Source organism: Corvus brachyrhynchos, unplaced genomic scaffold (genome assembly GCF_000691975.1).
Source record: "Corvus brachyrhynchos isolate BGI_N302 unplaced genomic scaffold, ASM69197v1 scaffold221, whole genome shotgun sequence".
Taxonomy (NCBI): Eukaryota; Metazoa; Chordata; class Aves; order Passeriformes; family Corvidae; genus Corvus; species Corvus brachyrhynchos.
This window is the reverse complement of record NW_008236622.1, coordinates 783,090-806,993: the sequence shown is the minus strand read 5'-3', so window position 1 is coordinate 806,993 and position 23,904 is coordinate 783,090. Positions and strand designations below refer to the sequence as shown.

Sequence of the window (23,904 nt, the reverse complement as noted above, 5' to 3'; positions counted from 1 at the left end):
GATGACATTTTACTTACTTCTTTCTTGAGTTAAAGAACTGAGGGAATGATTACAGCTACCACCAACTAGGACACGGTATTTAGTATATCCAGTAGCAAAATGCACATGCTCCTTGTATCTCTGAAACAGTACCTGATATTGATCTAAAACTCTTTTATTTAATTTTATCAGCCAAATGTTTTTAATGGATAAAGTAATGCTGGACAAAGTAATTGGTCACAAAAGTTTGGAACTTATAACAAAACTTCCTTTAAGCCTTCCCTATAATTTATGACAGAAGCAAGTTAGCATGGAAATTTTTTGTATAGGTGACAAATTACAACACTGGAATGCAATTCACCATTAAAAGGAAGTTTTCCAGTGCTCTTGCATTCTGAGAAGTCCTATAAATAAAAACACTTCCTATAATGAAGATTGTAAATCTTAAAACCATGAAATATGAAGAGCATTATCATCAAGCAGTTGGACCTTTAGGTTTGTGAACTTGCATGGCATATGAAGACGAATATTTACTGTGCAGCTAATATTGTAAGCATATTCTCTCTGTTTTTTCCTCCCAGTTCTCAGGTAAGGATCTGTTCCTGTCTTGAGCTGATTCCACAGAACCATGCATTGTAACACCAAGATCTCATTCCTAATATTTAAAAAGAAGCAGGATTCTTCACATAAAGGGATAATCCCAGTATTTTTTAAGTACCTTCATATTCCCTAGCTCTGTGTTTTAAGTGACAAAATTATCCAAAAAGTCTTTTTACAGATGGAAAACTCTGCACTAAACATTTAGAGTTCATTTCTACTGTTGGAAGAGCAGTAGAATACATGTTCTGCTGTTTTGTACTGTGAGTACAGATGTACCCAGGGCTCTTACATAAGGAAACAGTGGTAGAGGAAGGAGTGTAGAGCAATTAACCTAACTAGAGTTAACAATGCAGAAATACATTCAGAAATTTCTGGCTCTGGCTCTCATTTTTCTATCTGGACAACAAATTTCTGGACTGAATTTAAGAAAGTTGAAAGTTATTTTTACTTTGTGCATAGAAAAATTCAACTTTGAAGCTATTTTAAGCTTTTGAAAAAATAAAAATGCCATTCAAAAGCATTACAAACACTGAAATGCAATATAAGCAGCAGTTTTACTAAAGGCTGGCTAGCCACCAGTACAAGGAGTTCCATTCCATTCTTCTCTTTTGAGAGGAGAAACAATCCCATTGTATGTTTGTTTAAAATGCTGTCACTCAGATCCCAGAAAATAATAGCAGGCCTCAGAAATAAACATGCTGATTCATACAGGTTTTGCATGGAACATTGGGCTGAGGAATAGATTTCAGATTTTCTGATGAGATGGCGTTGAATGATGCAGATTTAATTTTATCACTGATTTCCAGGCAGCTTAACCACAAATTGAATCATACCCCTCTTGATCCTAAAAGTGAATGGCCATTAAGAAAATGCAGCTCTTACTTACAGCTAAAAGTTTGTCTCCAATCTGAAGTTTGCCATCTTTATGTGCTGCCCCACCTTCAATGATTTTGGTTACATAAATGCTGTTGTCCCCAGGTATATGCTGATTTCCTACACCACCAGCAATACTGAAACCAAGACCTGCTTGAAGATAAAGGCATTACTCAAGAAACCTTTATTGCATTCATTGTATTCAAATTCTTACATAATAACAATCCTTGTATCACACGTAAATATATATACTATCAGGCTCTGGCTGAAGCAATTCTGATGCCTTTTCAAGTGAACTTGAATAATTTTCTAAAAAATAAAGTTCTAGAAAAGACATAACCTGTACACAAGTTCTGAAAACCAAAAGCTAGACAATTTACTTCATGCCTTGTGAAGTATGGGCACAGCAGAGCTATAGCACCTCCGCTGATATTTATAGAACTTTTTCCCAGAAAGTACTTTCCCTAAATTATTTTTAATCTCTCAAAGATCCTTTTTAGGTAATCCAATGAATTATTTTACTCCAATTTTTAATGTACTTAAAAATTACTAGATATAATCAGACACATTTTTACCATTTAAAAGAAAACACTGCATTCTGCAAGAACAGTTTCAATCCTATCCTTATGAAACAGAAGCTTTATATTTCCAGCATACCTTTGGGGCCTTTCACAAGTTTGATTTCCACTATTTTTTCTGTGACTGGTTTTCGTCTTTTGACATACAATCGTACGATTGATCCCGCTTCTTTCAATGCTTCCACTGCTTTGCTGTGTGTCACATCCCGAACATCCACCTCATTTACTCGTAGGATACAATCATTAACCCTGGAGACAGCAACAGTCATGCTCAGCTGTTGTGTTATAGCAGAGTGCACACATTAGGAGCCCAATATCTTATCAAGAATACGCTAACATACATGTTAACACATTAAAATACAAAGATTTTTTTTCAAAATTCTACTCATTCAAAACAACGCTCTAAAATTAATTCTTATTGCTTGAAAATAAATCAAGGATCACTAGAAAGCATTTAAGAGGAATATTTAGTTCACAGCTGAAGAGGGCACCATATTACATGTTCCTCATTTAGACAGTGTTTTGATCCGATGTTTGTAAAAATTACCTTTTGTTTACAGCTATAAAACAGAATTTAAAAAATCAAAGCCTTGAAGGCACACAATGAAAACGCACCATTTTTAAGCCACGATAGGAACAAGTCAATCTTGCTTTACACAAGCAGATTAAGTGCTGGCCTTCCAGTCCATTTAACATGTTGCTGCACTAACACTGAGTCCTCATTACACTGAGTGCAATGCCAGGCCCACCTGTCACCATGTCCTGCCAGATGTACCTCTGACAATGGCCAACAAGCTAAAATGAAGCCTCGAAATAACCTCATTAGGACTAAAACCCATAATACATTCAGGTATTTGCACATGAAATGATGGGGCAAGTTTTTGGCGACACAAGAGGAAAAAAGATAGTCCTACAATCAATGTGGATGGGTACCTGAAAAATTAAGACACTTAATTATTACCAAGCATAAAAAAGGGTTGTTATTAAACTCAACTATCTCTAAGAGTTACCTATTCTACCTGTCTAAGCATTTTCTCAAATTAAGGACTGTGAAACATATGGTATAATAAATTTATACCACACAATAGAAAAAGTTCACCTAATTTCCCTGAACTGCCAATATTATTACTTTGGGAGACACATATTGGACCACTCAAACATTCTTCATTATTTAAAAAACACTTCTGTAAGGAAACCCTATTTAACATCTAATGCAGGATGATAAAACTGTTAAAAGTAACAGAAAATTTTCTATCCACTGTTTAAAATACAATAACAGCACTTAGCAACCCAACACAGAAATTCACCCTACCGTAATCTTCCATCCTGGGCAGCTGCACCCCCGGCTATAATTTTTGTAATGAAAATACTTGCATCATCCCCAATATGTGGGTTGTCTGTACCACCTGCAATGCTAAAGCCAAGTCCTGAATTTCCCTAAAGATAGAAGGGAAAAAAAGATTTATACATTTCTTTTCTGGGGAAAAGATATTCTGGTGTATTTGATTCACTGTAGAACCAGATCTACATAATTTTCACTGATAACAAAAATATTAAAAGACAGTTTAAGCAGTATGCTACACATATAACTTATTTCTATGAAAATAAGTATAATTACATCTTAAATATATGTAAGGAGAACGTAAGTCATTGTATAACTAAGAGATACAGTTCCAGCCCCACAGCTTTCTCATTGAACTTGATAAACTGTAGGAACCCAGAGTGCAGAGAAATATTCTCTGCACTCTGGGTTCCTACAATAAACTACATAAAATCTTCTATCTCTAATGTGCTAGATATTTGAGGTTATTCATACAAATATTTGCTCCTCATTAAATTATTAGTGGCATATTCTTTTTCCCAGAGAAGCCTTTAAATAGCTTGTGTCCTGCCTCTAATATATCCCCACAGATGCAGAGATTCAGACTGATATTTTTCTCTTCAAGGATTGCTTGCCCTTACCATCAACTGCAAGACCTCTTCACCCTCTCAGTAACCACCAAAACTGCACAGGTATTAGATACAATAATTTCTTTCTGTCTTTTTGTTAGCAGTGCATCTCAAGTGAACTGAGCTAGAACTCAATGTAGAAAACCTAACAAAGAAATGCATGTGACAAGTGTCACATAATCTCAATATAAAACTTAATGGTATATAAGTAAAAGCCTATGAAAAAAATAGCAATACAGATGAAATCAGAATCTGTGTTGTTAGTCTCTACAAGTCTGGGTAGCAACATTAAATACAGGATGTCTTAGAGGAGATCATTCCCCCCATTTTACTCTCAATGGTCAAGGATATTAATAAACTTTCAATTCCTGCTTAGCAATTGAATGTACTTTTTTTCTTCAGGTTAAATAATCTACCTAAAACAAAAAAAGAAAGAGTAAAAATTGGTTTGGATTGCTATTTTTCATATTAAAGTATCATAAATCCCATTTCAAACAGAGTACAGAACGACATTTAGCATGTTACCCTTTCAAGAGTAATTTCTTCATACTCGTAATCTGCATCTGTGCCATTAACCTATAAAAAACAGAAAAGTGAAACTTACAGAGAATCTTATACTTTCCATGACACAGTTTGCTTGGCAGTTCACTCCCATCAAATCTCAGCTAATTCACAGTGACCACTGAGGTCAGAGGGGACATGTGATTTTCACACTACTCTGTATTTATGAATCAGACAATCTTTTTGTACGAGTTTAAAAGTTGCCAGTTCAGAGAGCAGACTGTTCTACACAACTACTGTAGGGCACAAGTCCTCTGCTTCTGATTGCCAGAAAGAAAAATGCTCTTGAGATACTCAGATGTTCCTCAGGCTATACAGGAACTTGAAACTGAGAAAAAATAAAGAGAATGTGGGGTAGAGAAGAATTGTAAGGAAGAATAGAGCAGCATTTGCCAATTGTTGTTCCACACTGAGCAGAGAAAAATCAAAGACTGATGCTTTACACCACCTTCTCATGAGAAATGCGCAAGACCCTTCTAAAGTAAAATTTAACAACTGTTTATACTACTATTTATCATGTTACATACATACTAAAGTTCAACAATTTAAAACAGGGACAAAAAGAGAAGAAGAGTTTAGAAGAATATTTTATATCTTGATGAAAAAGCAAAATCCTAGAAAGAAGCCTTGACATTGTCAGGTTAGAAAGGATACCCACATTCTTTGCTACCTACAGAAGTAGGACAGAATCAAATACCAGAAGCAACAAATATCAAAACTAAGCAAAATCAATTAAATAACAAATTCTTATTCATATTTAATATTCAAGAGTAAGTTTTATTTTTTCCATTACTGACCTATCTTAGAACTCAAATTCTTTCGTCCACAGCTGCCTGCAGCAGCTACAGACAATTACCCATTTCTAGCCTTTTAGGATGAACTATTTAACAAGGTAAGAAGTAACATTTATACTATTATTTTACAAAGGACCTGGTCTATCCTTAAGATACAGAGTATCTGATAGACTTTGTACTCTTAACATGCTAAAGATAAAAAACATGCTTAGAAGAAAGCATTTTAAAATCTGACCATTTCCTAGCAGAGAATTTAAAAAGGAAATTTAATTCATCCCCCAAAAAATTAAGATCAAGCTACTTCCTTTCTCCTATATTTATTTAACATATTTAAATGCTCCAAAAGCTGGTGATGCCATGACTTTTACAGGCTAACATCAAGCTCATTTATCCCTCACTCTCTAATTATATCTCCCCTTAATACAATAGGAGCCATATCCATTCCACACATAACAGATTATCATCTTTGCAAAATACCTCAAAAATGATTATGTCCTTAGTAGTTTGCTCAGTGGAAAAGATAAGGTGGTTTTAACACATGATATTTCTCTATTAAAAAGGGATGAGGTCCTGACCTTCTGAATACCTGAAACTGAATCTATTGCTACACCAACACAAAAGAAGACACTGTGATCAAGAAGTTTTATGGTAGCTTAGTCCTTGAGCTATTATCTACAGGAATAATAACATGTGCTAACTGAAGCAGTCATCCAGCATTACAGTACCTGCAAAAGGTTCATGATGATTGATCAGTGTGCAATGGTCTTTTCTTTTTTTTTATTAAATAAATAAGAAGGATGATTAATAATTTCCCTATTCATTGCCATTAGACAAAAAAAAGCTGATCCTAATACATTTAAGCAGTCTCTTATTTCCATGTACAAAACTCTGTAATCCAATTAAAAATATCATCTAGATAAACAGGAGCAAACAAAAACCTCCATCATTTTTATCTTTTCCTTTAGCTCAGCTCTATAGACTCCCTCTTTTTTTGAAAAATTACCTCTGAATTTATTTATCTAACAAACCAAACATTAGTAGAAACAGTAGCAAGGATATATCCCATGATAAAAATCATTGACCTAGTCTATCTTTTCCAAGTTTTAAAGGGATCTCAGACCCACTAAGCTAAGCTTTATTTGCAGGGTCTTCCCCTGAATGAAGGATTTTCTATATAAATGTCGTAATTATGCATGACAAACGAAAATCTCAGCCTCCACATAACTACACTTATTACCTTAATGTTTCAAACAGAACCAACTAATTTTTATGAACTTTTAGAATACTAAAACCTTAAGTATAGCCACTGCATGAAGAAATGCTTTTATGAGAAGTGCAACGGAAATGGCACATTAAATATTAAAGCAGCTGCCTGCACAGTTGGACAGATTGTTCTCTGAACACTGAACCTCTGGAACCTCAAACAATTGTGTTTTGTACTGTCACACATTGGTACACAGAAAAATTCCCACCTGCAATCTGCAACCTTTTTTTTCCATGAAACAGCAATTTAAGGAGTTTAAATAACTGTCATGAGAGCTGACAAAATCAAGCACCATCAGAGACATAAAATAGGTTTTATTAAACAGCAAAAACAGGCCTAAACATGATTTAAAGTTATAATTGAAAGAAAGTGTAGACTTACATATGTGGAAGTCTCCAAAGAATCTGTATTCACCAGCACTGGAGGGGGATTTGCCTTTAAAAAAAAAATTACACAGCATAAGAAAATGCAATATTAACGAGAATTTTACAATATTTAACTTGCTGACTTTCTCAGAGTTCTGTTAAAAGGCAGCCTCACCTTGAGAATCTCAAAATTGACCTCCTGAAACACTTGTTACTATCCTGAGCAAACTGCTTCCCTAACACAAAACCACACTGTTAGGGAAGACTGAGACCATATTTAATATCTAAGTTCTGACATTTATTGTCTTGTTTTTCAAAAGAAAACCTGAGTAATGCTACCATTTGACATGATGCCAATTACCCTAGTACTTGTGGTATGATACACAGAGGTTGTTTTACCAGTCAGTATCTCAAAAACAATTTTTGGTGGATTTGATTTCCATTTCTTCCCATCAGGAACAGTCACCACCCCCCTTTGCAAACTGCAAAACGGAAACCTGCAGAATGCAACTTAAGGAAGAAAGGACCTACAAAACTGACTTGCAAAAGCAAACCCACAGCAAACATTGATTTACCACACAGCACCACATGCTTCCATCAGAAAATTGTTAAGGATTAACAGGACATAAGAAGTCAGATTATTGCCACAGAAATCTGAAACAGTATTAGCATTTTTACAATTTAGGAACCAGTAGAGTAAGTTTACGCTTCTAGTCTCTCACACCACTGAAAATTTTTCTGTGAAAAATGTGGTTCAACTGAAAGAAAATCCATAGGAACTGATGGAATTTCTCTAAAATATTTCCAAAAAAAGAGATTTCTGATTTATCCATCAATTATCTGCCTTTAAAATAGGCAGCATCTAGCCTGCTCTAAGAACATAAAAGAAACAGTGTGCAGACTCCAAATACTGCTGATTATTAAGTTCAGTGGCACTAAACAAAGTTAATCTCCTTATTGCTTTAATGAATCTGAGAGGGTTTTAATACATATAAAAATACATTCTCTTTAAATTTAAAACATTTAAGGCATTTTTTAATCTCCTAGGTACATGTGTGTGTGTAAATAAATTTAGGGATAGTTTAAGAGGCTGCAAAAGAAGCAAGTATTAAACTCATTGTACTAACCTATTCATATTCTGCATTTTTATTTCATTACTATGACAGCAACATACTTCTGAAGATTTTGTGATTTTTAAAAACTCCCAAATCTAGGAAGTGATGACTCAGAAGTGCCTTTCAAAAGGCTGATATGAATAATCTACCATCATTACATAGGAGCCATCAGTCTGCTATCAAGTGTCAGAAATTAAGCCTGTGTCATTTAGTAAGTACTAAAATCAGGTGGGATCTACACAAGTTAACAGAGCAGACAATTAAAAGTAAAAGGAAACAAAAAGGATGACACATTTGACTGTCAAAATGCCATCAAAAGCCTTTCTCACCCAGCAATTCCCTCAATAGAAGCATGGGTACACTTCATGCAGTAAAGACATTAAGCACTAGTTATTAATGTCACAATAAAAATCTCTGTCAAAACAACACTATTCCTCACAACCATTTTCTACCATTAAGTTAAATTTCCTTTTCGGCTTCTTATTCAAGTTAAAATTCTATTACAAGAAGAGCAAATTAAAAATAAGAACCTGTACTAGAAAAACCAATCTATTACGCATCACCATGATTTATTAAGGCTACCATAAATATAGTTAAACCATATTTTTTTATGTTTATGCTGAGAAGAATGCAAGGATTAATTGCTCAGTCATGGCCTCTTCAGTCCATTTTGGAATGTATTTTTATTTAATATTAGGATTCTGTAATATACAATTATATTCAACAAACACAGTGCCAGTGAAAGCTGGCTCCCCATGATGTTTATCTTTGAGGCAGATACGTGTTGTTCTTTTCACGTTTAAAAAAAAAAACAAGACTACTAAAAGTAAAATTGATGTTAGTAGGTGAGGTTTGGTGAACAGCGTGTTTGACACACAAATCAGCCAAGCAATGCAAAACCCCTTTGTAAGTTACATGATTGTTCCTAACACTCCTGCATTTATCCAAACTGTCCATCAAGAAGTAGCAATTTACCATCTTTTTCAAACATGAATGAGAAAAGCTGTGCCAGGCATTCCAAAGGTACTGTCTGGACATGGTTGCACTGGCCTGTCCACCTCATATCCTGATGTGGGCAGAAGCCCTCTATAAGATAGGAGTATTTCTAAAACTAATCAAATCTCTGGTTTCTTGATGGAAGAAGTACAGGTGACAGATTAAAATAAACATACCTACTGGAAATTACACTATAAAACAGTGTAAAATTTAAAATAAAAAAATATAACAAATATAAAAAAATAATAAAATAAAGCAGCAAAAATTTTTGTTAATTATGGATTATGCAAAAATTAAAAACTCAGCAAAGACAATAATTACCTCCTGTTGCAAGTTTAGTCAAGTAGCTTGAAAGTAAAACTTAAGAAAAAAATACTGACATGTATACTACAAAAACTTTCAAGTAATGTTCTGGATAGCTTAACTTCCTTTTAAAGTTAATAAATATCTGTCACCAAATGACTCCAAAAACTGACCCATCTTTTCAGAAGGTGTGCACTCATCATTTCAGATTTCTGCTCTGAAAGTTACAGTAAAGTTACAAAAAACTAAAAGCAGAATGCCAATCTATATGCAAAAATGTAATTGCTGCCTATCCTAGATTGCTCCACAGCTTGCCATGCTGTGGTCACATATTCCAAGTCACTTGGGAAATATTAACATTAACTCATGTTTACTGCCTTCATTTGTCTTGGTAGAGTTTGGTTTTTGTTTTGGGGGGTGTGTTGACATTATGGGACCTAAAGGATAAAGGCCCAGAAGGGGAACACATTTTATGAGTCAAATATGTTAGGAATGGAGAGGTAAAAAGATCCCTTTTGCACTCTAAATGCCCCCTGAAACAGTAATACCAACAAATGGGTGGAGAACATGAGAAACACCATGCAAGTGCAACTGAAGAAAGACATGTATTAAGCATTTATAAATAAATCAAGCAATAACACTTTAGTAAGGGTGAAATGGCTCTAAAGTTGTTATGTGAACACAAAATATCCTATTGCCTCTTTCCATTCTTTTGGGTGTTTTTTTCTTTAGTTCTTTCACAACTTACTAATTACTTCCATATGAAAATATAAATATTTAAATGGACTAAAAGCTGTCATAAAATGAACAAAAGTTAGGGTGAAATTCTAGTGTATTTAACAGCTCGCCTCCAACCTGAGTGTGGAGTAGCAAAAGGCATATTTCAACAAAGCAACAAAATAAATAAAAGTTGAACAAATTTAACAGAACAAAACAAAACGGAATAAAAACCTGTGGTATGGTGGATGGGATCGTCTCAGCAGGGACTGGTGGGACAGGGATCACAGGGACAATGGGAGAAGAGGAAGGAACAGCTTCTGTGGGCTAAAAATCACCAACAAAATGTCAAAAATAATGAAAACTAGAAAAACAGTTTAAAACAAACAAAATTCAAATTTAACAGCTTAAACAACAATGAACTAGCACATGGATTTGGAGACTCTACAACTCAGACAGTTCCCTTGACCCACACTGTACATGGCAGCACATCCCCAGCACTGCACTGATGGCAAGGAACCCAAAGAAGCTGGACGTGTCCAGGTGGATTATTCACACCAGGGCACTCACTCCTGCAGCACTGAGACTTTGGGGTCTGACAAAAAACCTGCCCAGATCAATGAACAGACTCAGGCTTTTTGTGGGCTGGTTTCACAACAGAATCCCTTCACCAATGTACAACAGAGTGCAAAAGCAGGGAACATAGGCTGAAGTTAATAGCACTCAGTAAAGTTAATAATCCTCTTTGATAAGGAAAAATCAGAAGTACCTTAAGGTTTCTAAACTTCGCAAAAATCAAAGAAAACCTTTTAGTCAAATGGGTGGAAGGTCCTAAAACAGATCCAATTTACCTCTCAAAGATCTTCACACAGGTTTACCAAACATCTGCAGACTAGGAGAATTTTGGTCTTAGGAATCTTCATTAAAATAATAACCAGGAAACCTACTGACACTTAAGCTGCTAGGAAATAAGATTCCAAACAGCATTTTGAGCAAAACGTTGACTCAAATATTTTTGAGATGTTCACATACTGGTTGTCAACATGCTGTCAGCAACATAAACTGCTGGCAACTATCATCAAAATTACAAGCTGAACAGCAGATCAAAGTTCTTGCAATTTAGTTGTTCCAAGATGTTCTTGTGATCTTTAAAAATAATGAGCATAATGACAAAAGAAAATACTAGATCCTGAAAGTGAACAAAACCCCCAGAACATAACAGTATGAAACACGTTTTAAAAGTTTGAGGTATTTTAAAATACAAAGCAGCATACATCAACAGCAGCCACCAAATTAAAGAGCAATAGCAAATAATGAAGAAACCTGTAGCAGTCCAAGAACAGCAACACATAATAAATGTACAGATGGTATTTCTACAGGGTTGTTTAAGCTCAAAGTCAATCCACCCAAAATGAAAGCTGGTGAAACACATTGCAATTACTGAAAGATGCAAGAACAAAATATATTTGATATCTTGAGAGGCAAACCTAATTAAAGCACTCTTACATCTATGGACTAAAGCACAACATTTCAAGTGTTTCAAAGATGAAGGTAGGGGAGAATCTAAATTGGTCTAGAAAAATATTAATATAGCTTTTGCAAAGGATGCAGGAAATGCTCAGTGCAATAAACATGTGGCTACTGAAAGAACACCACAGCCTTTAGAGGACAGATCAAAGTAAACAGCTCAAGCAATCACACAGCCCTACACATGCAAAAAATAAGCCACCCCTTCAAGTCTGCCTTGTTCCAAAGTAAGTGGCTTTCCATGTAGGTACACACTAAAAATCCTATTAACCAAAATTTCAGATATACACATACTACATACCAAAATACAACACAACATTAAGGCTGAAAAGCTAAGCATTGGCTTCACAGTTACACTCCTGCAATACGAAAGGTCAAATGGAAGTTGTTCTGAGATCCTGACCATTTACTTCCTTGACCTTCGACCAGATAAAAAAATTACCATTGTTGCAATGGATTTCCTTATGGGCCAAACGACCTGCACCCCTCTCTTTGCACCAAATGTCAGCTTTATTTTCCTGCTTCCTTTCTTTCCCCAATTCCTAACTCTCTCCTCTCTATGGGTTTCTCATCCCAAAGTGCTTCAAAAATCCTCTCAACCAGTTCCAAATTTTATCCTTATTATTTTAAAACTGACTTTGTTCATGACTTTTAATTCTTCCAGGGTCCAGCCTCATAAGTTATTCATGCTGTCTTTGTATTTTCCCTTTGTGCTGTTGGTTTAGGATCCACTGCTCCTCCAAGCATCCTGGCAGTGTTCCTGTAGAGCCTTCTCCACTACCATGTGGATGAGGAAAGAGGCAGCAACACTGGCAACCACTTTCAAAGGATATGCAAATCCAAATGAAGGCAAGACTGTCTTCAGTTAAATGTTTCATAGAATACATTAAACTGATGCAGGCACTGTGTCTATCACAAGGAAGGACAATACAAGAAATTAAAAGATTTTCACTCATTAGATAAAGAAGACCTGGAACTTCCTTATAACAGAAGAATACTGATTTGATTTTATTAAAATACACAATCAGTCTGCAAATAATTATACAATACAGGTACCTGTGACAGCACCTGAATAAGCTCCCAGAGTATCATCTCAATGCTCTACTTTCCAGGAATTTTCAAGAAGCATTTGTAATTTTTAGGAATTCTCCAAACATACACTGAACTATTCTGACACATAAAAGCTTACTCTCAAAATAACTTTCAATAAAAATGTCCGACTAAAGCATTTGATGATCATGGTTTAAACAGACGCAAACCAATATAAAATAGAAAGAAAGTAGCAGGTCAATTAAAACCTTCTTTTGAATATGTTTGAACTGCAGTGCACAATTATGATACATTATTACATGTAGGAATGCACAACTTGAACTATAACTCACTTGAACAGATCTGCCAGCCAAAATAAATGTGCTAACACCTACAATGAAAAGTCATTCTGTTACAACAGTATAAAAAAAAAGTTACTTTATATTTATCAAAGTGGTAAATCTTTATTTAAAGATGGACTTTAAAATTTATATTAAAAAATCATTTAAGTGGTATGTTTACAACAGCTACGATAACAATGCCTTTAAGTGATCAACTGAGTGCCTCCAAATCTAACACTACATCCAGATGTTGTGAAAAGTAATTTCACCCATTTTCTCATGTTTAACCCACACACAGTAAGTCCATCTGTGAGAAAATACCAGCTAATCTGTAACTAAATCAGAGCACCATACACATCCTCAAGGAGACCGACTAAGCCAGCAAATTCTACAACACTGTTCTTAGGAAACTATGGAAAGATGCACTTTGGAGAACAAAAATCAAGCAAACCAAACTTTCCTCGTTTGAAGAAATTACTGTAAACCCCCATGTTGTATACAGCACAGCGACCTTCATTGGAAAACATAAGAGCATTTATTCCTTTGCTAATCTGATTTCAATAATTGCTACTTTGATTTCTAGCCATAAAATACAAAGGAAAATTAAGTAAGGAAGTCATTAGAAACAGCAGGGATAAAACTACAGAAAGAAAAAAAATGCAACACATTTCCTACAGTTTTCATCCAAAATGCACATCTCTAAACACGTAGTGCAACACCTACCTTTCCTAAAGAGCAATTAGAGCACGAGCCATCAGACACCCAACCACTAGCAGCTTTTACTTTTGCTGTGCTTTTTGTAGGGCTCTTTTTTACACTGTCACGTAGGTTTACAAATTTCCCTCTGTGTTTGGCAGACACTGGCAGCGTGGAGGAACTGAAAGGTGCCCGAGTGCTCGGTGCCCACTGTGGGTGCCGGAGCAGCTGCTTTGGCTGCATATGAGGATTTTGACGTATTTCCATTCTTGGGTTCCTCGTTAAATCAGAGCGCTTGAGCGTTCCCATTTCACCACCATGAGTAGTCATCAAAGTCGCAACACTAATAGTACTTTTTGGAAAAAAAACCAAACAAAAAAAAAACCGCAACCAAAAAAACCCACCAAACCAAAACCACCCAACCAAACTATGGAAGAAAAATAAATGAAAATATTTCTTCCTGAGGAAGTTAAAAATATGTTTTCTAGGTTATGGTCATAGGAAGAAACCCTACATGCTCTACATTAGCTAGGTCTGCATGTTGTGTGTTCTCTCACTCTATTTAAAGAGCACCATTGAACCACCACACAACAGTCAATTTGCTGGGCATAAATAATCAATGCAATGCACAAATTATTGAATAGAGGGCAAAAGTCATCTGACTATTATAAAGAAGCTACAAAAGGTTATTTCTCCCATAAGCTCCTACTATCCCTTAATTTTTCTCCATTCTACCACCTCAAAATTTCTTCAAGGTTTACATCTAGAAAATTTTTTAATTCTTCTGCTTTTCTGAATGCTTCACGGGGGCAGAAAATTAATGAATTTACAAGAAGTTCACGATGGAAAGTATATGAATTGCGAATGAGCAGATACATTGTACAAGATTTCAACATTAAAATTTCAAAGAAAATAAATTTGTTAATACCATACTAAGAAGAATTACGTTGTGTTAATAATTTTAAGCGTTGCATTCCCATGAAATACAGCAGCACCATGAAACCACAACTTTAAGGCACACACTGTTTAAAATAAAATATTTTTTAAAAATTTAAGGCATTTAAATGAACATGAGTGTTTTATTATTAATTCAATTTTTAATGCCAAGGATGCATGATCTCTATATTACATTTTTATTCCAATATTCAAAACAAAAAAAGCTCCAAAATGAGTCCTTCCCCCATTCCCCCCCAAAAATACAAAAAGAGGAACTAGCTTGATTTAAAGACGTTGTTGAGTATTTAACTTTACCAGCCTATTTTAAATTCTAAAAAAAGGTAAGGGTCAAAGGTCATTTCCCAGCATCTATATGAAAATGGACAGCTAAATACAGACACCCATATTCCCAGCCTTACAGAGGAAAGAAGTGGGCTCGAATCAGTGGCCAGTGTCTTCTCAGCAGGGACACACAACCAGCATTTGCACAGCGTGCACCATCTGCCTCTTGCCCAGTGGGTCTGTTCTAGGAATATGCTGTGGATGTGAATATCTGGTGCTGGATATGATGAGAATGAAGGACACCAGCCCCATAGGAAACACAACTTGATTAGGTCAGCTGTACTGTATTTAGATAACATGGAGAGATTTCATCAGTTCACAGCATTAAAACGTGGTTATTCTCTGTCTCACATTACACCTTCCTACAGCAAATGTGAGTATTTAAATTATGAGTCAGCAGAATTTTTACACACAGAATAAAGGAATAAACATACAGACCTAAGTACAAACATTTCCAGTTATTTATAGCATGAATATTAAGAGATAAATAGGTACTGACAGATGCTCCTCTAATCACCAAGAGCTGCCATGTCTCATCTTCTGTCCAGAATGGATGTAATCAAGAGCTGCAGAACATATCATTAATGCAATATTCATAATGCAGAGACAGAAATGTTTCTGGCCAGTGACAGGAAACCAGAAACGTGTTGGCCATACCAACATTCTCAGACTTGAGCAGGTACATGGCAGGGATGTCTTTGACCTGTGAAGCATTTGGGAGCTGGAGGACTGGGTCCCACTAATACATGTGGGCAGGTGCACCCAGGTTCTTCTGTTCCAGAGAGCCCAAGAACCTCTAGATTTTAACACTCAAGGGCAAAGGCAGAGATGATGATAAGCACGTTGTGAATGTGCATGAAGGTAAATAGTTCGAAACCAGCACATCACAACTTTTTCTCCTTTGAGAAACGTCCACATTAATACTGAGCAGCTTCTAAGGCACATTCTCCAGCCTGCAGGGATTACTTGGATGGAGGCTGTCTTGTGTTGAAGCCCCTATATCAGTATCCTCTTTGGCAACTGTGCTAAATGGCAGCTTTTGTAGACCACAAACATTTCTTTTCCAGAGACATTCAAGATCGCTTGAGGTTTAGCAGGATGCATTTATACCACCCATTTTACTTGCATATCAGTACCCAGCATGACATTGTCTAATTACTAAAATGTAGAAAAGAAGAAGCAAAAGGGCTAAGGGTATAAAGCTTTTCTCTTGCATACATAATAAATTCTAAAATACATGATGTTCCAGATTCAAAAGGAACATTTTATTCCTGGAGGCATCAACTTTGCTGAAAACACATAGACCAAGTAGTGTGTTGATTAAAACAAAAATAAATTAGCTTTTAAGAGTGCTAAGTAAAAAAATTGAGGGCAAGGGGATGAGAGGCTGGATATTACATTCTTGGAAACTCAGCTGTCTGCTTCCTATATTCTCCTCCAAACAGGAAAGGGGAAGACACCATGCAAAAGATGAGACAAAGGAATTCACATATCTCCAGTGTGCTTTCAGACATTTTGACTTCAGTGGCAGAAGAATGAACATGATGCAGCACAAAACTGCTAATAGCGTGATTTTGTTTTCTGGCAGTCATGCCTTTGGTCCCTGAGGTGATATCAGTAAGGTATCAATAATTAAAAGAAAACAAAAACTCGAAGGCAATTGTAGTTCCAAAAGCAACAGTCCAATCATTAAACACAGTCAAGGAACAAGAGGTACAGGCAAAATACCTAACCCCATGCAGGGCTGCATAGTGTGCCACGACAATCTCCAGTGAAAAAGCTCAGGCTGCATTGAAATTTCATGTTATGCAAGTATAGAAAATGAGTACACATAATCAAAGCAGAGTAATGCTTATATAGAACAATCATAGTATAAACAAAATAAAAACATAACAAAACAAAACAACAAGAAAAGGAAGAGAAGACAAGAAGAATGTTATTAAAAGAGATTAATCAGATATTTGAGAGGCATAGAGATCAGTCTGCCCAATTATATTCACATGTGAGATAAGGCAGAGCCTGCCTTAGAGTCACACTGGTAGAATAAAAAACTCTGGCAAAGGAGTGGGACATATGCACAACCCAAAGGAAAAAATGCAGTTGTGTAACTGAAGCTGCACAGGTCTGGCAGATCATCTTTTGACTGCAGAAAGCAAATGTTCTCTGCAGACTACTTTAATTACTAGCATGAGCTGCTCTGCTCTAATATCAAGTGCTAAGTGATTTTTCATAACCAGAGGGGGTTCAGGATCAGGTTGTGCTTTCATATTAAATACCAACTCTGAACAATTTGTTGCTAACACAAAGCTGATTCATCAATATTTTATTCTTTTAAATTACTGCATCAAATATACAGTGCACACTTTGCAGCAATCTGTTAAAGTACCAGTAATCTTCTATAAGTAGTTTTTCTTCAAGAATCATTTTCTTTCCACATTCTCTACCACCCACTCAACAGCTGAATAACAACAATACTCGTTAAAAGGGAAAATAGTACTAATATTTAACCAACGATGTCTACTGCAAAGGTCTTTTTTAAAGCTTTGATGACCAACTTTCATTACTTCAAAAAGCAATTCTAATAGCTGGAAGAATACTCCAAAAATAATTTTGTACTTTGCCCTTCCCATTGCCTTCGAGCAGATACTACAAAATCAGCAACTTCTGTTAATATGACTTGACCGACGAAAACAAGTCCATATTCATCATCTCTTCTTGAAAGTAGTGCACAAAACTTTAAAAGTGGTAAGAAACAATTTTGATCCAATATCCACTGACAAAGCTGAATTTAAAAGGCATAGATTCTTTCTAGAGATATATAGTTTAAGGCCTGGCAGTGTAGTTTTGTGTCTTTTCTCTGAACTACATCCTAGAATGCCACAGGACATGTCACTAGTGTGTGCGCTATTTTAGGAACTTTGCATCCATCTTCCTCAAAATCACAAAAGTCAATACTCATCTAAAAATACCTTCAGGGATTTATAGGCTGTTTCATGGAGTCTGACAGTGATAAGAATAAAGCACAACTGCCACTCATCCTCATTCCTAATCCATGCTATCCATGTATGTTGCCCAGAGGATCTAACTCTGAGCACACGGCCAGCACTAAACTCATGCACCATCTCTGTCCTATTCCTCTCTAAGTCAGTGCCAGCCTGTGGCTTTGGCAGGTCCTTAGCACCATGATGTTAGTGACTTGTATTGCTAAGCCATAAATTTGAAGACATGCATATTTTTCCTGAGTATATTTCTGCACTACTTTAAACAAAATTTAGCTTTCAGGAGCATCTGAAAACAAAACATAACACAAGCCCTAAAGCCCCAACTGAGTTTCAAAGAAACCAAATCAAAAATTACCAAGTTTCGCAAGAGCTAAAAACATGTAGAACTATCTGAACATAAGTAATCATGTTGCAAGTGAAGTATTGTATTGAAATTTCAAACAACATTCATACGTCAAACCAGTATGTAACACAATCAGGTTAATATGCTGTATGTATCTGAATTTTGAGAGCTGCACAGACACAAGCCCTAGCTCAGGCCAGGCAGGAGTCCTGTCAACACTGGTAAGCCAGTCTAGAGAGCAAAATATGCTGAATACACTGAACGGGAAGCAGAACCCACAAATAAGACAATACCGTTAATACAAGAACAACTCACTATTACCTGACCAGGGTAAATTATAAGCTTAACCAGAATGGCCTCAACCCGTAGGTGGTTACAATTAAGCCTTCCTAACATTCTGCACTGATGCAAAGATAACTTTGGGTTTCTGATTTGTGTTTCCAACTCTCCTACCCCTTTCAAGGGCTCCTCTTGTACCTTGCCATGATAGAGCAAAGACTGATTATCATGGTGTCCCAAGGATGAAGGAATAAAAACCCCTGGGTCTCCACCTGGATGATATCCAGGTTTCTCCAAAGAGAGTTTGGACAGAAAGCCCAGCAACAAAGAAGCTGAGTTTGAAGCCAGACCTCCGGGTCTGCCTACATGAAGAGGGATGAGTTAGTACACAATGGTTTAACAATGAGAATTTGAGGACAGGCAAGTTCATCTTGGAGCTGTAACATCAGTTCAGGTAAGTTCTGTAACAAAGATATCAAAGTTTTTCTGGATCCCAGAAAGGAAAAGACATACCCAGACAGGGCCTGTGGATTAAAAGGACTAATCTGAGTGCCTGTGACTTTACTTTAGATCTCACCTTTTTCAGAGTGAACCACGGCTATTGAAAATTTTACCTCTGTGAGCACTCTATTTTAAAGACACACCATTAGCATGCAAGATATTCTAAATCTTGTAGGGGTTATCTGGTTGGGGTTATCTGGTTGCTTGATTTTGTGTTGGTTCGTTTTGTTTTTTTTAAACTCAGTCAACAAATTGATTCTCTAACCTAGTTTCCTCCTCAAACCCCACAGCATTTTACAATGAACTCAAATGAACTTAAAACTCTGAACTTAAAATATAAATAAATAGCTTTGAAGGGTAAAAACAAAGACAGCAGAATTTCAGTAAAATTACAGATGGTGAGAATGACCTGAACTGATTTGAAGACAAATAAGAAATTTATTTACTGTTTCAATTCCTTATTGCAATCTTTATCTACATAAACAGCCTAGTGAGGAACAATTTGCACCACAGTTACCCAAGCCAAAGTAAAGCAGTGAAGGCAGCGACAGAGACTCTTATTGCTGAGGTAGGCTGTAGCAAAACTAGAGTTTTGTGTATGAGATAAATGAACACCACAGAGCAGAAATGGGGAACCTGGACCTACAAAATTATCATCAATGCTACCACACAGTATCTTATGGTTGTTCGATGAGTAAAATTTCCAGGTGCTAAGAATCTCATGCAAATACAAACAACAGCCTCAACAGAATGAAATCTGTTCTCTCTCTGTTAAGACCTAAAACTGGACTCTTGAAGACTTTCCTTACTGTCCACTTCTTATGTGAGGTATTCAGAAAGACTTACTTAGCTCAAATTAATTTGTCCTGTCACATCTCTCAGGAACTGAGTTTAATCTCAGTCATATTCCAGATCCACACAGAAAGTTAATAGAAGTTTTAATAAAACTAATTTGTGGCTTCTGTTTTTTAAATACCAAGCAAATGTCCAGTACTGAACTCTTTGCAGCAGGTTAGTCATCCGTATTCACCAAGCAACTCAACACTCTAAGCTCAAAACAGAATTACAAGGCTCCTCATTAAGTTCATAAGTACTACTGAGTATGAATTTAATGCATTTAATTTGCAACTTAAAGCAACGCCTAGAAAGCTCCTTTAAAGAAACATCAGTCTTAAGAATAATAGCTTTCATTATAATGCTAATGCATCCACAAAGAAGCCCAAGCAGGGTTTTAGCATCAGAAAGAGCCCAGAAAAAGAAAAAAACATATTCTAAGACTTTATTACAGAAAAATAATGGCAGCTCTTGGGTGTCAATATTTTTGATATTCACAGTAGAAAGGGTATGCTGTGCTAGGAAACTGAGATGTGATAAACTGTTCACTCCTAGGAACATTATTAAATCAAAATACAACATTAAAGGTTAGGTACTGTTTACATGTTTCTCAGAACATATAATTTGCAATAATTTCTAAATTATTCAGAAAATGAGTAAACCTAGACAGAACGCCCATTCTGTTATTTATAATTCATTTAAATATCAAAGAAGTCCTATCTAGCTGTCATACTGAAAAGGGAACTCGCTCAATACTAGAAACGTGGCAATTAATTGTCGAAACTATCTCACTACTCTTCTGTAACAGTTTTTTTTGTTGGGATTTTTTTTAATTGAGTGTATCTACAAGAACCATTATTCACAACATATGAAAACTTTGCATGTGAACTTCATCTTACCTAAAGTACAATTAGAGTAAGAAACATTCAGGTTCACTTATAGCACCCCACTGCCCTCGAAGTACTTAAAGGACAGTCTCAAAACAAGGAGTAATGAAGTGATCTGAAGCAAGTCAGAGAATCTGAGCTAGAGCTTCCCATTTTAAGGGAAGTATTTATTATTTTACTGACAACTGTATTAATCTATGAACAATCTATTCTCTGTTGAAAAATATTTTTATAAAATAAATAAATTTGCCATAGAACACTAAACATGAGCAGAACATCATTTACCTCACACTAGTGAACAGCAAACAGAAAACCACACCAGGAAAGTAATCTATAAAAACCCATTAATTAAAATCCATTAGCTTTCAGGACATAAATGTCAGGAAAAAAAGGAAAATTAACTACTTGATTTATGCTTAAATTAGTGTTATACTAAAGCCACTCCTTCATTTACAAAAGGCTTCATTCATATCAGTGGCAGTAGCATTTTATCTTGACACAAGCTGAATTCTTCACAAACATACACTGCTACTTTCACTACGGTCCTGAAGGCTTTATATTGCTACCCACATCTACCAGCTCGGTACCTCAGCTGATTTCATTCATTCTTACACCACAGAGACGCTGCAAGCTGGGATGACAAACTCAGCATTTTGCGCTGATATCAAACAGACCAAAACATCCATTTTGTGTGGCACTTCCTTGCCTTATTTACACTGGATAAAAGGAATATTAACTATACTGACCTGAAAAAACCTGGGTAACAATATATAGTACAAGTAGCAGCTTAAGTTTCTCAGACTGTTATAAAATATATGAAACAATGTAAGCTTTTCTGGAGTTATAACTTCACTTCCATTAAGTTTTGGTCTAATTGTGACAGGATACTAGCTTACACAATCATTTCTGCCTATTTCCATTTGGTAAAGGCAATTAAAGTGCCTAATCTATAATACGTTTGAAATTTCAAATTCTTCACTACAAAAAAAGTCTGTAGAAAGGACTAAGACAAGGGCTTTGATTTCTGAATTTATGATTCAGGAAAAGCAAAACAGGATTAATCAGACCCTCAAGAGTCTCAGCTATTTAAGGAAAATTCTGCAGTTTCCTTTTTATAATCTCTAACCAACAACACTGCACAACATATTTCTACTAATGTTTCAAGTCCTAAAACATTGAGAAGCTAAGAGACATTAATTAAATCTTTAAACAGTTTAAAGAAAAAAAGAAGTGAGGTTATGGCTGGCATTTATTTACCTACCTACCACAATTACTGAAAAAGCACTCACTTTTTTCTGTCCTCAGAAGAAGAAGATACCAGCCTTTAGCCACACTGTTATAACACTGGTGAGGCCATGAATGAAGTTCTGAGTTTCAGACTGACTTTGACAAGTGAGGTTCCACTTTGGAACCAGTGTCCAGTGTCCAAGCTGCTCCTTTCCCAGACTGCTCTAAGCTGGCCTAGTCCCTGTCTGCCTCTGTAGAGTAATGAACTAAAATAAAATAGAGTCAACAATAGAACAGAAAAGACAAATCTGACTCTTCCATCCAAGAAAAGGCTATTTCCTTAAAAAAATACCCTGAATTCTGTTTCCAACACTGTCTTGCGTTTAAAAAAACTTTGAACATAATGCAGAAGAACAGGTCCCATAACCCCAACTCTCCTCCCCCTCGTTAGGCTACAAACAAGCAAAAGCAGCTCTTTGACTGTTGAATCCTTGCCACTAAAAGAATACTGGCCAAGTTAATGAAAACTCATGGACTCAGCATTATTAAACACACAAGTCATCTCCAGCTCTTGGAATCCCTCTACTGGAATAGGCAGAAATCTCTGAAAGCTTCACAGGAAGTATCACAGCTCTTTGGCCTGGGATTATACTCTACCCTAACCCTCTGCTCTGGCTGCTGCTGAAACTGGGGCACCAGTGTGACAGACATCCCAATAGTTTTCTTTGGCAGTTCTTCTTTTCCAATGAGCAAAAAAGCAAGTAGAAAATTGTATTTTACAGGACATTCTGCTTCATCTGATTATGGTTGCTGAAGTTGAAGAACGAAAGTTGACAAAAATTGAGCACTGCAACAAAGGTAAAAATGAGCAGGTGAAGAAATAGGGTGAAACAAGTTAAAAATTAACACTGAAAACTATGAAAGAAGGGAGTAGACTAACAGATATGTAAAAACAAGTGATAATGCTATAAACAGATAACTACTTAATTGCTTTAAATTTCAAGAACCAGAAAACAAAATGTATCTTTTTGTGCTGGTTTCTGAGGCTCAAACCCAAATTAGCAACTGTCAATTACGCTTTTCAACTCCTGCATTACTTGAATTTAAGTGACAGCAGTAATGTACGGTGGAAAAATTAACACCAGAAAAAACCCAACCTGCCAGCACTCCTGCCATTTCCCAACTTCATCAGACCACAAAAAGATTCTATGGTTCCCAGATGGGCAGCATTGTATCTACTGTGCTTAGGAGATGGTATAGCAAGTAAAACACAAGAATCTTTCTAATTCAGACATGCCTTAGGGCAGCAGCTGGGAATTCACCTGTTACTTGTATCATTAATCACATTCTCTGAGACTATTAATCTAATCACTAGTCCTTTCCAGATACATTTCAAGATTAATTCCTGCCACTCTGATCATCTCATGACTGACACATCACTCAGGGGATGAATCTATCAGATTGTGTTTCCTTGGGAGACTTGGAGATTTCTAGGTCAGGTGATCATCATTGCTGAGCGACACAAAGGCCAGAAACTGAGATTCTATTCCCTGCATTTAACTTGTGCTATTGCCAAGCTTCCAAACATCCTCTAGACATTTATTCTGGTTCTTTGGTTTTTTCCTAGTGTAATGTATTAAAAAACCAAAACACAACAACAAAAACAACCAACCACAGTGCACTACAGACAGGGATAAATTATTCTGATAGTTCATGTCCCTCTACACTGGAAGAAAGAGAACTCCACACAACCCACAAATGTTGCCATACTGGATGAGAGCAAAGGCCCAACAGGTCGAGAGTCTTACGAGCAGTAAAAACTGACAGATTGGCAAGTGGGAATTAGACATACACCCATTAATTTT

At 36.1% G+C, this 23,904-nt stretch overlaps 1 protein-coding gene across 23 annotated transcripts in view; it reads right to left on the bottom strand.

The window, feature by feature from the left end:
* Positions 1-23,904, bottom strand: part of DLG1 (discs large MAGUK scaffold protein 1) — a 149,279-nt gene that overhangs the window by 50,719 nt on the left and 74,656 nt on the right. For 11 of the 23 annotated variants that reach the window (XR_001859418.1, XR_001859417.1, XM_017726441.1 and 8 more), the window contains 6 exons: positions 10,330-10,422; positions 6,981-7,034; positions 4,506-4,556; positions 3,343-3,467; positions 2,110-2,279; positions 1,466-1,605 (listed from right to left, as the gene is read on the bottom strand). Coding sequence is in view for 20 of the 23 variants with exons in the window: in XM_017726438.1 (XP_017581927.1) it covers positions 1,466-1,605; positions 2,110-2,279; positions 3,343-3,467; positions 4,506-4,556; positions 6,981-7,034; positions 10,330-10,422 (633 nt within the window). In the remaining 3 variants the exon portion in view is untranslated. The remainder of the gene's footprint in view (positions 1-1,465; positions 1,606-2,109; positions 2,280-3,342; positions 3,468-4,505; positions 4,557-6,980; positions 7,035-10,329; positions 10,423-23,904) is intronic. The other 12 variants (XM_008644129.2, XM_017726435.1, XM_017726443.1 and 9 more) reach the window with 3 other exon arrangements.